Here is a 14,893-nt window from a genome sequence, read left to right on the forward strand (position 1 = left end):
TCTGTAACAAAACAAGTTATCATTTGATAAACATTTGAAATGGATCATAATCCTAAGTGAAATCCCGAAAGGCTCCATGTTTCCCACATTCTAATATGCCAGAATTTATGCCCAACTGAGACTGATCTAGTCTGTAACCAACTCCTGAACTGCTTGTTAGTCCTGATCTACAATCCCTGCACCATAAACTAAAGAACATCAAGCAAGAAACCTTGTCAATTTCAAAGGCTAAGTGTCTGGAGAAGACATGTCATCTACTTAGGCAGGACCCTTTATCCTTCATCCAACCCTAAACAACTCTAAATAGCAACCAGGTATGCTATTTAGAGTGCAATTTTAACTGCCGCCTATGAATGCTGGTTCTGCAGATCCAAATGAGCATTTAGACAGCAATGCCCTTAAGCCCTTTAAAACACTGCCTTTCATCTCTTTGATTCAGCAGGAGCTTCCAGTTAGGGATATAGCCCAGTGGCAGAGAACTGCCTACCAGTCAAGGGGCCCTGGATTCAATCTCCAGCATTACAACGCTTCTGTTAGTAGCACGGAAGTTCCTATCAAGTACCCACAAATAAAGAAAAGTCTATGAAACTTCAGTATATACCCTTTGCAGGTCAGCAACTTCACCAGCAGTGGTCTCACAGAGCCCAGGCACATTGGGCATGACACAGATTGCCCTTTCCTAAAAGCCTTCAGAGCTTTGTTTAGTGTTTTGTTTGCAGAAAACATTGTTCCTCCTACTGTTCAAAATGGTCACAATCTGGGGCTGGAGAAATGGCTCAGAGGTTAAGACACTGACTACTCTTCCAGAGGTCCTGAGTTCAATTCCCAGCAACCACATGGTGGCTCACAGCCATCTGTAATGAGATCTGCTGGCCAGCAAGCATACAGACAGAACACTGTATAATAAATAAATAAATAAAGGTCACAATCTAAAAAACAGATTCTTGGTCTTATCTCAAACTCAGGAAAATTATGTTCCTCTCCCTATTCATGTTCAGTTAATTATCCTAGAACAATAACAGATTTGTGATCCCACTTTCAGGATCTGATTTCTCTTCTCTACTTCTTCCTCAAAATACACATTGTCTCCCTCCCATTCTATCCTCTGCCCCATCTCTGTATTCCCTCTTGAGCTTCAAATATATTGTTCTTTTTTGTTTGTCTGAGATAGGATCTCACATGGCTCAGGTTCTTTATGTAGCTGAAGACTACCTTTGACTTGTGATGATCCTGCTGCCTCTACTTTCTAGGTGCTGGTGTTACAGGGCTTTGCCATTACACCTGTTTTTATGACAGTTATGTACCATTCCAGTCCAGGGTCCAAAATGTTGCTAGAATGTTATTCTAAAACCTCCCTTTTACTGTCCTTAGAAATCCCTCAAGAGACCAAGCGGTGGTAGCACACGCCTGTAATCCCAGCACTTGGGAGGCAGAGGCAGGTGAATCTCTTGAGTTTGAGGGCACATTGGTTTACAGAGTGAGTTCCAGGGCAGTTGAGGGTTTCTACACAGAGAAACCCTGTCTTGGAAAAAACCCAATCCACCCCCCGACACACACAAATAAAGAAAAAAATCCCTCAAGAGTATTTCTTCAGAATAATCAGAAAAATCCATTCTGATACCTTCTTGGTTTTGTCTGATTCTTATTCCCATATAGCAGTATATTTCTACCGTCAGGTATAGGGACCATACTTTTAATCACAACACTTGGCAGGCAGAGGCCAGTAGATCTCTCTTGAGTTCAAGGCTAGCTACTTAGCAAGTTCCAGGTCAGTCAGGGCTACATAGTGAGACCCTGTTTCAAAAATAAGAAGAGAAAGAAAGAATGTATCTCTGTAATAGTTTTCTCTAAGCTGACTTTTCCGTTTAGTTGGCCACATATTAACAACATTTCAAAATTATATTTTTCTAGCATCCTAAACATTTTTTAGGCCTGGGGGCGGGGATAAAGATGTAACTCGGGGGTATAACTGTGATCTCAGCACCAAAGAAGCAGAGGCAGGAAGACTGATGTAAACAGTGCCAGGTGTAAGTTGAGATCCCGTCTCAAAAACAGAAACAATTAAACTCACATTCAAGGCCCCAAGTTTAGCCTTCTATTAGAGCACCTGCTACACTGTATAATGATCATCTCTTTATCTCTCCAATCTCTTTTATACTGAGAGATATCCAAAGGGAGATACATTTAATTCTACCCTTGGTACTCACATGACATATTACCTGACACAAGGGGCTACTTAGTAAATAGTTAGGCATGGTGTCCCACACCTGTATTCCAGCACTTTAGAGATGGACACAGGAAAATGTGGAATCAAGGCCAGGTTTAGCCACATCAAAAGTTTAAGACTAGTCTAAATCTGGAAAACTGTCTTAAATACACACACACACACACACACACACACACACACACACACACACACACACGATAGATAGAGATAAACTTGGTAGTAAAGAGTTCTTTTCTGGTATGTGCAAGGCCCTAGTTTCTCTGTGTGTCTCTCTTTCACACATAATGAAACTGGTATATTCATTTTGCTTGTTTTTTAAAAAGAGATTTACTTATTATGTATACAGTGTTCTGCCTGCATGTATGCCTTCCTGACAGATGTCATTACAGATGGTTGTGAACCACCATGTATGTGGTCACTGGGAATTGAACTCAGGACCTCTGGAAGAGTAGCCTCTTAACCTCTTAGCCATCTTTCTAGCTCCCTATTTTTATTTATTTTTATTTTTTTAAAGGTTTATTTATTTATTATGTATATAACATTCTGCATCTGTGTATGTCTGCACCCCAGAAGAGGACGACAGATCTCATTACAGATGGTTGTGAGCCACCATGTGGGTGCTGGGAATTGAACCCAGGACCTCTGGAAGAGCAGACAGTGCTCTTAACCACTGAGCCATCTCTCCAGCCCCTGCTCCCTATTTTTATTATTTTTAACTATGTGTATGTGTGTAGGTCTGTGCACGTGAGTGCAGGTACCTGAAGAGGCAAGAAGCGTTGGGTCCCTCTAGACCTGGAGTTATAGGCAGCTGTAAATCACCCACTGTGGGTAAAGTGTTGGGAACCAAACTCAGGGCCTGTGCAAGAGCAACAAGCTCTCTTAAGAGCCACTTCCCCAGTATTGAGATATATTTTATTTTAATTTGTTATTTTATTTGAAACAAGGCTGTGTTGTTGAAACAAGGCCTGGCTGGCATTGAACTCAGGAGATATGCCTGCCTCTGCCTCAAGTGTTATGACTTATATACACTATCATGCCTAGCTTTATTTTACCTTTAATCATGTGCAAATGTGGATAAGTGGTATGCACACATAAGCTCAGATTCCTGAGGAGGTCAAAGTGAATGTTGGATCCCCTGTAGCTGGAATTACAGGTGACTGTGAGAAGTAAGGCCTGCGTGCTGGGAACCAAGCTCGGTCCTCTACATGAACATTACACACCCTTAACGACAGCTAACTTGCCTATCTCTTACTTTTTTTTTTTAACGTTAAAAAATGAAGCTACTACAAAATTGAAGGCATTATGCTCATATTAGGCAGAATTACTACAGAATATTTTAGGATGACATAGGAGAACATGACTCTGAAGTCAAAAGACAAGACACAAGGCACTATCAAAAAGGGTTTAGAAAACAGTCTTCTAGCATTACACAACAAGCATAACAAGTGTGGCCTGGCATGGTAGCCAGACAAGGTGATGCACATACATAATCCCAGAACTAGGAAGGCTGATGCAGGATAACTGCTGTAAATTCAAGGCCAGCTAGGGCTACTTAGTGAGACCCTGCCTCAAAAAACCAGGGGTTGTGGTGGGAGGGAGGGAAGAAGGGGGGAAGAAGATAATCTCGATATTATAGCTATAGAACCCCTCAATTTTTACTTTTTTTTTTTTTTTTGGTTTTTTGAGACAGGGTTTCTATGTGTCTTAGCTGTCCTGAAACTAGCTCTTGTAGATCAGGCTGACCTTGAACTCAAGAGACCCATCTGCCACCACCACCCAGCTCTATTTTTACTTTTTAAAACAGAGTCTCAAATAGTACACATAGGCTACCCTCAAATTTGTTACATAGATAAGGATGGCCTTGAAGTTCTGACCCTTCTGCCTCTGCCTCCAAGTCTGATTTTATTCATTGCTGGGGATCAAGTCAAGTGTTCCATTTATTTTAAGCAAATACTCTTAACAACTGAGGACCCTCCCCAAGTCCTCCTCCCCAAAATTCTTTTTTTATTCATTTTTATTTTATGTGTGTAAGTGTTTTGCCTGAATGTATATCTGTGTGCCATGGGCCCAAGGAAGCCATAAGAGGTCACTGGATCTTCTGGGACTGGAGTTACAGATGGTTGTGAGCTGCCATGTGGGAGCTGGGATTGAACCTGGTGTTCTTAACCTCTGAGCCATTATTAAGCTTCTCCCCAAAATTAAGGGTAAGAAAGGTAAGAATTTACAGATTAAGAAGATAGACATTTTGCTTAGCATGTACAAGGATCTTTTCGATAATATTAAGTGTCTCCAATTATTTCTCTTTTTTCTCTCATAGAATTTTGGAACTAAGATCTCAAAAAGACATTGCCAGAGGCTAGAGAGACGGCTCAGCAATTAAGAACATTGGCTGCTCTTTCAGATGATGTAGTTTCAATTTCCAGCACCCACATAGTAGTTCACAACCTTCTGTAACTCCAGTCCCAAGAAAGCCAATGCCCTCTTATGCTCTGCATGCATATGGTACACAAACATGCAAGTAAAATGTTCACATACATAAAATAAAAATAAATTTTAAAAAATCACACAATTTTTTTAAGACTCAAGATGGCTCAGTGGTTAAGAGCACTTGTTGGTCTTGCATATTACCTAGATTCAATTCCCAGCACCCCACTTGGAAACTCCAATTCCAGGGGATCTGAAGACCTCTTTTGACTCCCTCAGACACCAGGCATGCACATGATAGAGATACATACATTTAGATAAAACATCATACAAAATAAATAAAGTCCCCTAGAATATTTCCTTGGTCTATTTTTAGTTTGTACTTTATGCCAAGGAACACAAATAAAATTGAGTTTCTCTCTCTCTCTCTCTCTCAATCTCTGAGATAGAATTTTACTCTGTAGACCAGGCTGGCTTCAAACTTACAGAGAACCACTTGCCTCTTTCTTCTGGGTGCTGGGATTAAATGCATTTGCCACCAAAAGTGACTAAAACTGAATTTCATAAACACTAGATAGTCAGGAATGCTGGCGCACCTTTGTAATTCCTACACTCAGGAGACTGAAGCAGGAAGATTGCAATTACAGCTAGCTCAAGGTTAGACTAGGCTACATTAGCTGAGTTCTAGGCAAGACTGGCCTGATAACTAAGCAACCAAGTAAACAGGCTGTCAGCACAAGCAAATCAATCCGATAAAACAGTTTCCAGGACAGGGAAAAAAAATTCTAGGATATACATAAAATTTACACCCTCCCCTCCACCCAGTAGTTACCCAAAAACTTAGGGGGTTGTGGAAGTCTAGTAAGTAACAGATACAGTGGGGCTGCAGAAATGACAAAGTGGTTAAGAGCACATACTACTTTTGAAGAATAGCTGTGTTCTTTTGCCAGCACCCATGTCAGGCTGCTTACAACTGCATAGAACTACAGAAAGATCTAACTAATGCCTCTGGCCTCTGAGGGTGTCTGTACTCATGTGCACATACTCCCACAGAGATACGGGGTGAATCTCTGAGTTCAAGGTCAGCCTAGTCTTTAGTGAGTTCCAGAACAGTCGGGCTACACAGAAAAATCCTGTCTTGGTAAACAAAATAAATAAATAAAATTAAAAAGCACACAATAGGAGAAATGGCTCAGCCGTTAAAAGAGCTCACTTACAGAAGACTCAGGTTTGATTCCCAGCACCCACATCAGGTAGCTCATACCATCTATAAAACCAATTCCAGGAGATAGGATGCCCTCTGCCTCTGCTAGTATCAGCACACACATGGTACATATAAATTCACACAGGTACACATACAAATACATAAAAATAAGTATGTCTGTGAAACATGTGTGTGTCTGGTGCCTGCAGAGGCCAGAAGAGGGCATTGCATCCCTTGAACTGGAGTTACAGAAGGTTACAAACTGCCATGTCCTTGCTGGGAATAGAATTTCCAGGTCCTCTGGGAAGGGAAGTCAGTGCACTCAACCACTGAGATATCTCTCCAGTCCCAACAAGACCTATCTTAAGATCCTATCTTAGAAAGAATACAAATCCAAAAAAAAAAAAAAATACTAAGCACAAAGTAGAGACAAATGACTGAAAGATGCAGGCAGCCGAATATGAATACCAACCACGTAACACACACAATCAACATGTAAGTACAACTTAGGTACTTTCACACAAACAGCACAGGTGGTCTTAAATATTTTGCATAGTTGTTGACTGATCAACTTCATGTTGATCATGAACCAAATGAGACAGGAAAACACACACAGAGCAAAATCTTGCCTAGGAGAAGTAATAATTCATTAACAAAAAGATAATTTTTTTTCTTGAAAGAATAGTTTTAAGCCCCTGACTTAAAATGATTATAAAAACATCATAAAAGAATTCAAATAATCGAGAGTTTATGCATTTACTACACAGTAAATCAAAGGTAATGGAATAAAGCTTACACTAGCAACATGGGACAAACACGAATGGGGACTAAGCACTAGCTTTAGCGGAAGCAAACACGTTTGCAACAGCGGGACACCAACGGCTTGCTCCCGTTTCCTTCAGTCCTTTACCACTCTCTGCTTGAACTGAGTGAGACCTCCTCGGAAAACCGAGAAAACGACACTTTGGCTTACGGGGGAAGAGCTCAGAGGTCCTAACACATTGGAACTTCTAGATAAGCGACCGCTTGTCCACTAGCTGAATAACCTGCTCAGAAATAGGACCCACAGCCAAGCGAGCAGAAGAAAACGAACTCCTAAGACGCAGTTTAGCGGAGTGGTGAAGCAGAGGCGACCTGACTCTCCCATCACGGTCATACCGGTCCCGCCCACCGGCTTCCCACCTCGCAGGGACTTAACACTGCGGCTACCCGCGTCCCTGAAGCAGACGGCAGCTCCTGTCACCTCTGCTGGGAGGACCCCTTCCCGAGAGCGCTGCCCGCCGGGCTCGGTCGGGCTCCATCCCCGGGAGACCGAGCGTGTCCGAGTGGAAGAGTCTTCCAGCAAAGCTGCTAGGGCTGGGAGTCCCGAGGGGCCGGGGTCGCACATCCCCGGGATTCCCTCAGGGAGCCGCGCCAGCATTCGGGATCGGGTTCCCCTGCTCCTCGGCGTCTCGCCGTGTCGGACCCGGTCGCCTCGCACCGCGGAGCGACCCCCGCCGCGCCGGGACCGGGTGCCGGGTCGGGGTCCGCCCGAGGGAGAAGGGCGGGCCGGCGGGCGCCCCGCAGCCGGAAGGGGCTTGCCTCGCAAGCAGGCCGGCCTCCGGCCCGGCTCACCTTCAAGTCGTTCTCGGGAAGGTACTTGCACTGCCGCGCTATCTCCACATACTTGTCCAGATCTAGCGGCGCCATTTTAGGGAGAACGAGCCACAGCGACGGCAGCGGCGGTAGCTAAAGTACCGGAGGCAGCGGCGGAGGCCGAAGCCGGAACCCTTCTTACGTCACGTCCGACCCGTGAGTGGCGTCTGCGCAGCGTCCTCAAAACCTGACTCGCTCCTCTTCCGCACCTCGACACGCCCCGTGCCTTCTCAGGCCGAACTCCGGGCCTCTAAGAGAACCCGGGGGTCCTGCTGACGAATCCTGCTGGGACCTGTAGCTGTGTGCCGCAGGGAGTGCTGGGTCTTGTAGTTTTAGCAAAACCGAATGCTCTTCCTATCCTGCTCTTCACCGCTGAGAAACCAGTTGAGGCTTTTCCGCGGGAAAATTACGAAGTGGGTAACGAGGTATTCCCTAGCTCTCATTCCTACCCTGTAAAGCACCCTGTCAGCATCTTCAGTTACAGTTATGATAACTGTTGCCGACTTTCCAGTGATGACCTGGCCTAGACGTGTGAAACAGATTTAACACCCCCAATTCTCCGGCTTGGAAGAAAAGAAAAAAAAAAATTGAAGCATTTTTTTAAAGCTAAATTTTGTACAAATACTGGCGCGATATTTTTCCTCTTCAATTCTTGTAAAACATTAGATTTTGCACGCCTATTAAGGCGTGCAAAGGTTGCACGTGTTACTTTAACCAACTATCAAAGGTGGAGCCTAGACTGGAAAACAGGCTTATTTAAACAGACTTATTTGAACTTGGGAGTTTCACGAGGGGGCAGGAAGGGTTTTTGATGTTTTTACTTTGGTTTTTGTCGTATCCCAGTGTCAAGAACAGTTCTTGATACCTAATATAGCTTTAACATTGGTTCGCTTGGCAACTGCATATTGAGCAGCAACTAAGTACAGGTACACTTATAGGGAATTAGAATATCCAGTGACGACAGTAGAGGAAAACCTCTATCTCTGCGGCTGGAAAGTTTGCTCAGTGGTTAAGAGGACTAGCTCCTCTTCCAGAGGAGGATTCAAGTTCTATTACAGCACCCAAGGGGCTGCTTACAAACCTGTAAGCCCAGTTCCAGGGATTCTTATGCCCTCTTCTGGCCTCTGGGGGCACTGGCTGGAATGCACAAGCACACTTGGGGACAAAATATATAAATAAAAAATTAAGAATTAATGTATAAAATCTCTGTCCTCAACCTGTAATTTTCTTCTGCTAGAGATAAACAATAAATACAATAGTTTGCTTATAGCATGTTAGAAAGTGATAGTTGTTAAGGTAAACATCTTGGCACAGTAAGGAGGACAGGTTGACACAGTAGTAAGAATTAACCAATCAGCCAGCCATAGTGGACCACACATTTGACCTCACACTGGAGAGGCAGGAGGATAACTGTGAGTTCTAAGACAGCTTGGTCTAAGTAGTGAGTTGCTGGCCAACCAGAAGACCCCGTGGGAAGTTCTAGGGAAGACAGCTGATGCAGCCAGCATCCTTAAACATGTCTAGTGCCTTTGAGGAAGAGCCGCACCATAGCGCCTGGAGGTGAGAGGAAAAGGGAAACACTGATTTATTTTTCGTTTGCTGTAATGGGCAACTACTGTAGGACTTTAAGTAGAGATGCAAAATGATCAAACTTATTTGGGTTATCTTTTGCTTTGGTTGGTTGGTTTTGTTTAAGCCTTCTCTTTAGCCCCTTTGACTCCCATTTTAAAAACAGAACTCAAACATTCCTACAAGAATTCAGGAATGCGATTTCTATTCTCAAAGGATTAGTTCCTACAAGGTAAACTATTAGATATTCCAGTTTTTCTTGTTAATATACTTCTCTAGCATGGCATCTTGAGGTAATCCTAGTCAAAAGACCCAGGGGCCAGCAAAGCAGTCTGGAGCTCTCAGCAGTAATTGCTATCTAAACACAAGTCAAGCATGTGACACAGCCAACCTGGCCTTGGTCCTCTCTCCAAAAGGAAAACGAGTGAGTGTACACCTCTAAACTCTTCTTTGGAAGCCATCGGGAGAGGTTTTATTATTTACAGGAAGTCATACAGAGTCCAGGTGTGGGAAACATATGGCAAAGTGGTGAAGAGAGCTGCAGCCCCCAAATTTTATTTTGTCCATGAATTTTGGTTATATTTTCAAGTAGCTAATTAAGTTATTAAGTTGGATCTCAGGCATTGTGGCTCTTATCGGTAAGTCCCAGCACCTGTGAGGTGGAGGCAGGAGGATCAGGAATTCAAGGTCATACTTAACACAGTGAGTTGGGGACCAGACTGGGCTACATGAGACCTTGTCTCAAAATTAAAACCCAAGTTTTCCTTTCACTCATATTAGTAGATTCTCCCAACAGCTGTCTGCTGGCATTGCTATCACCATTCTACACGTGAGTAAACCAGGGTTCCTAGAGGGGAACGGACTTGGCAGTTGTCAGAGTTCCCTGGTAGGTGCTGGAGTCTGTGTCTGAGGCCACATTTGTCTGCCCTTTACCAGTAAGTGCAGTAGCTTTGCTGTTTCTAGCCTGAGTTCCGACAGTAGTTAGTGAGCGTGACAGTGTGGTACTCCGATCACACATAGGCACAGGTCAGCCACCTTTGTTTTGGGAAAGACACGGAGCACTTATAGCTAAGACATAGGTCGGAGCTTATGCAGATGAAGTTGTCGACAGCGGGTTTCATTTATAGGCAGAATTATCATGGCCTTTACAGAGAAACCAGCTCTGAGCCTCCAAAGATACCTGACCACAATCCCTATAGAAATCTAAGGATTTCTGTTGCAGAGAGAAAACACCCAAAGTATTAATTAATAACTTCACCCGAGATCATACGGTCTCAGTCTCTGAACTTTTTATTCCTCACCCTTCACAATAGGACCTAGTTGTCGTTTGTGTTTACTCTCTTGGCTCAGCCTGTGAGCTGTGGAAGACCCAAGGCCTGTGGTCTGGAACATGCTGTAACCACACACGACCATTACGGAGATGATCCGCTTTAAGCGCCACAGTTTGAACCAGCCTCAAGCCTGCACAGGTAAAACCCGGCATTGTAGAGCCTGCAGCTCACTCAGGAGGCTGCAGTCGAATTCAAGGTCTTCCTGACTTACATAATGAGTTCCAGGCCATCCCTCCCCTTCAGAAGTCACTACTAAGACCGCTGTGACAAACTCCGTTAGCCCTTTCAGGACTGAACAAAGAATTGGAGTAATCGAACGCCAGCCTAGTTTGGAGTGGGGCTGTCGGCGGGGCGGGACACCAGGGAGGTTAGAGCGTTGGCCTGGGGCGCTTCTGGCGCCTGGGGGTGTGTGTGGGGGGAGGGAGGTGGGAAGGAGAGGACTCCTAAGCCCCACCCTGTGGGTGGAGCCACGTCCCGGACGAGCGTGGGTAGCAGCAAGTAATTGGTGCTGGGCGCGGTCTCCCGGAAGAGAGCAAATGCCTGCTGTAAAGTGCGTCTGAGCTGGGTAGTAGGGGCAGTGTTTCTGGTCTCCGGATGGCATATTAGCAGAAAGCAGGCTGCCATTTCTCCCTGACTCTGACTTCTTTAACGTGGAGAAAGAGATGTAAAGGAGGTGGCTTGGGGCGTCCCCGCCCATGCGAAGCCTGTCCCTCCCCTCCATATAACAATAGCTCGGTTATGGGTATGTGACTCCCACAGTTTATAAGCCATGAAAGCTGGATTCGTGGTATAAGTACATGCACCATGAGAGCTGGGTTACTGGTTTGAGTCTCCCACCTGCATCCTGATTGTGGGTGATAGGCATGAGGCTCCCGCAGTACTCATGTACCATGAGTGCTGTACATGTACAGTGGTGGTTTGAGTCTCCCACAGTTCATCACCATGAGTTATAGGCATTAAACTTGTAGAGTACATGAATGATGTGTTACTGGTTTGAGTCTCCAACAGATAGATATCCCATGGGTGCTAGGTTACAGGCATGAGTCTCCCACAGTACATGAACATGAACACTGGTTTACAGATAGTAGCTGTGATGTCTATTCTTGGTTGTCAACTTGACTACATCTGGAATGAACTACAATCCAGCAATGGAGGGTACGCTTGTGAGAGATTGTTTTTGCTTACTTTGAAGTAGGTGGATACACTTCTAGTCCAGACCTTTGAGGTAAGAAGACATACACCTTTGATCCGAATCTTGAGGTGCGAAGACACACCTTTAATTTGGGTCACATCTTCTACAGCAAGCCTAGATAAGGACATGGAAGAAACTTTTGCTTGTTGCCTGCTTTCCCTTGTCTTGCTATCACATCCATTCCGTCACTAGCCTTGGAGTCTACTTCTTTGGGATTCTGGTGTATACTGAACCCAAATAAGACAAGACATCCAGCCTTGTGGACTGGGCAACTACTGAATTTTGGGACGTTCTGTTCACAGTCAGCCATTGTTGGATTAGCTAGTCTGTGGCCTGTAAGTCATTTCAATAAATCCCCTTACGTATATTTATGTATATAATATATTCATTCTGTAAGTTCTGTATTCTATAGAACCTGACTAATTACAGTGGCCTCCTGCTGTATTTCCAACATTAGTGCTGGGATACAAGTGTGAGACTGCCACAGTACATACATAATACATACTAAATTCAGGCTTTTGCCTAAAATGGTACATGAGTGCTGGGTTACAGGTGTGAGTCTCCCACCATCCATGCACCTATCACTGCTGGGGGAGGGTGTGGGCTAGCCTCCAGCAGTGCAGGGCTGGAAAGGAATCTACAGAGTTGGTGTACTAGACTTTTCTATCCTAGGGGGTTGAGGAAAAAGACACTCACACTCTCTCTTGGTGATTTCCTTTTTTATTCTTCTGTATTCTTCTTCTCTATACTTTTTTCTACAACTTGTATACCCCAACAAAATCTTTCAGGAAATATAGAAATTACAATTACAAAACTAGAATTGCATTTTATTTTTCAAGTGAATGATAATAATGAATACAGGTAAAAAAACGTATTTTTCATCTCCTTTACATGATTAAAACAGTCTCTCCTATAACCCATGTACATTTACCTCTATGTAACTTGTTACAGATTAACAGAATATAAGCAACCTGAGCATATTTTTTTTTCTCAGCCAACTCCTTGGTTGACAGGTTGTTTATTTTGCAGTTATGAAGAAAAATTCAATCACTTTATCTTGAAAAGTAATCTTATAAAGGATCTTAAAGGAATTACAAATCTAAAATTTCATACACAAAAAACCAGTCAGTCAACTGTATTTTAAATCTTTAAGGTGAATACCCACTCATCAATAGTTTTGTATATTGGGAGATTAAGGGCAGGAATGGGTACAAAGAATTAATCATCACCTTTGATCATCAGTCAACCCTAGCAAGGAAAGTCTGTCAGCTAGTAACAACTGGGCTGCTTTGTATTTCTGACCGCAGCGTTGTGTTCCTGTGAACTTTAGGTTGTTTTCTGGGGTTTTTCATCTTGAAACTATTATCAAAGCATCTGATGTAACCTGAGATTATTTTTAAAGCTTTTTAACTATGATGCACACCAAAACCTGTGATTGCATCTTTCAGCATTAAGATTAAAGGAATTCAAGCCAGCCTGGCTCCTGGGATTCATTTGTTTCTCTTGATCATTAACTTGAGCTATAATTTATGCAGCTCCTTAGGCGAAACTCATAGGCCTAGCCTAGCTGTGTGACACTTCCTTGTATTTATTTTATTCATCAAAACTCTGTACAAGCCAGCATTATTATCAATTAGACAGTACAACTTAGGAAGGCATTATCTTCATGTTAATCCACAGGTAAAAGTACCCATTAGGACAGAATATTTCTTTGAGATAAATGCACTACATTACAGGCAGTGAGGATCTCCCCACACCCATTTACACCATACCAGATACCAAAGAAAGATGGCAACAGCAAACTTGTGAAGGCACAGCAGAGGCAAAAGTCATCCTGGAGTTTGTGGTCTTGGGGCCTTGACTATCTGAGATTCACCCATTAGTGCTTTCCCTCCTGGTGGGCTGACACCCTGAAGTTAGCTGTCATCTGCTGCTCCTCTGACATGGCCACTGGCATGCACCATTGTCCTGGATTAGAGATAAGAGTTTCCCAAAGTATATGGATGATTCATGCTATGTGACAGGCGTTTGACTCCAACAGTATATGCATCATCGGTGCTGTGAGCCTCCTACAGTACATGCACTGTGAGTGCTGGGATACAGGTCTGAGCCTCCCACAGTACATTCATCATGAACATTGGGTCTTCCATGGCTACCCATGCACCGAGAGTATTGGATTACTGGTTTGAGTGTTACACAGTATATTCACAGCTATTTCTTGGTTAAAGGTATGAGCCCCCAAGTACATGCACCGTGATTGCTAGTGTAGTGTTGTGAGCTTCCCACAGTACATTCATTATGAGCTCTGAGTTATAGGTGTGAGCCTCTCATTTTAAATGCACTATGAGTGTTGTACTACAGGTTGTATCATGAGTGTTTGCTTACATGCCTGAGCCCCCTCACAGTAAAATGCATCATGAGTGCTGGGTTTCATGCACCATGGGAGATGAGTCATAGGTGTGAACCTCCCACATTACATGCACCATTGGGTTATAATTGGAATCAGTTTAATATTTTTACCTCTAATGTCACAAAGCCCACATTTAGTGATCTGGTCCTTTAACTGTCATCTTGTTGAGTGAGGATGATGTCATATTGACAACCCCCAAAATGGTTTGTTGGAAAAAGAGAGAGAGGAAGAGAATTCAGCAGGAATTACGAATCATTGTCAGGTGTTCTGTGCTGTGTGTAGAAGAAAGAAGGTCACTCCAAGATGAATTTTAGGCTCTCTGACAGCAGGTAGGAACAGTTTCTGTGAACTGAACCTCTAATAGCTGTGCAAAGGCTTATTTATTGATTGTTATATAAAAGTTTATTTTTGGGTAAAACTAATTCTGCAGATTAGTCCGTGATCTAAGCTGTATGTTTTCTGAGGGAAAGCGTCACACCCTGCCACTTAGTCCTTATTGTGTACCGTCTGCAGAACATGTAGTAGGACTTTCTTGGGGCTTCCTGCCACCATAAATGACATACAGACTTATTGTTAATTATGAAAGCTTGGGCTTATTTTAGCCTTGTTCCCAACTAGCTCCTATAACTCAAATTAACATTTTTCTATTAATCTATGTTCTTCTATGTGATTTTTTTTAACCTCTCTTCCATTCTGTTCGTCCAACTTGCTCCATGTCTTGCTGGCATCTCCCATTTTCTTCAGTTCCTCTCTCTCCCCGGAAGTCCTGCCTAGTCTTCCTTGCTTAGTTATTGATCATTAAGCAATATATTAAACCAATTAGCAGGCACCTTCCACACAGTGTGATCAAAAATCTTGCAACAGTGCCCAATAATTCAAGATATCCAGATGTGCCAGGATA

The 14,893-nt window shown here is 43.5% G+C and overlaps 1 protein-coding gene and 1 long non-coding RNA gene across 2 annotated transcripts in view; one reads left to right on the forward strand and one right to left on the reverse strand.

The window, feature by feature from the left end:
* Ppp6c (protein phosphatase 6 catalytic subunit) overlaps positions 1 to 7,644 on the reverse strand; it is a 28,373-nt gene extending 20,729 nt beyond the window's left edge. Inside the window, exon 1 of the mRNA XM_087899669.1 lies at positions 7,470 to 7,644. Within this exon, the coding sequence (XP_087755795.1) occupies positions 7,470 to 7,544 (75 nt within the window). The 5' untranslated portion in view covers positions 7,545 to 7,644. The remainder of the gene's footprint in view (positions 1 to 7,469) is intronic.
* Positions 7,645 to 7,761: 117 nt separating this feature from the next.
* Positions 7,762 to 13,056, forward strand: LOC146890470 (uncharacterized). Its single transcript, XR_014998883.2, has 3 exons — positions 7,762 to 7,903; positions 10,373 to 10,528; positions 11,583 to 13,056. It is a non-coding gene; the product is annotated as an uncharacterized LOC146890470 (long non-coding RNA).
* Positions 13,057 to 14,893: the final 1,837 nt, after the last annotated feature.

The sequence above is a fragment of the Myodes glareolus genome, chromosome 21 (assembly GCF_982192425.1).
Source record: "Myodes glareolus chromosome 21, mMyoGla1.1, whole genome shotgun sequence".
Classification (NCBI taxonomy): Eukaryota; Metazoa; Chordata; class Mammalia; order Rodentia; family Cricetidae; genus Myodes; species Myodes glareolus.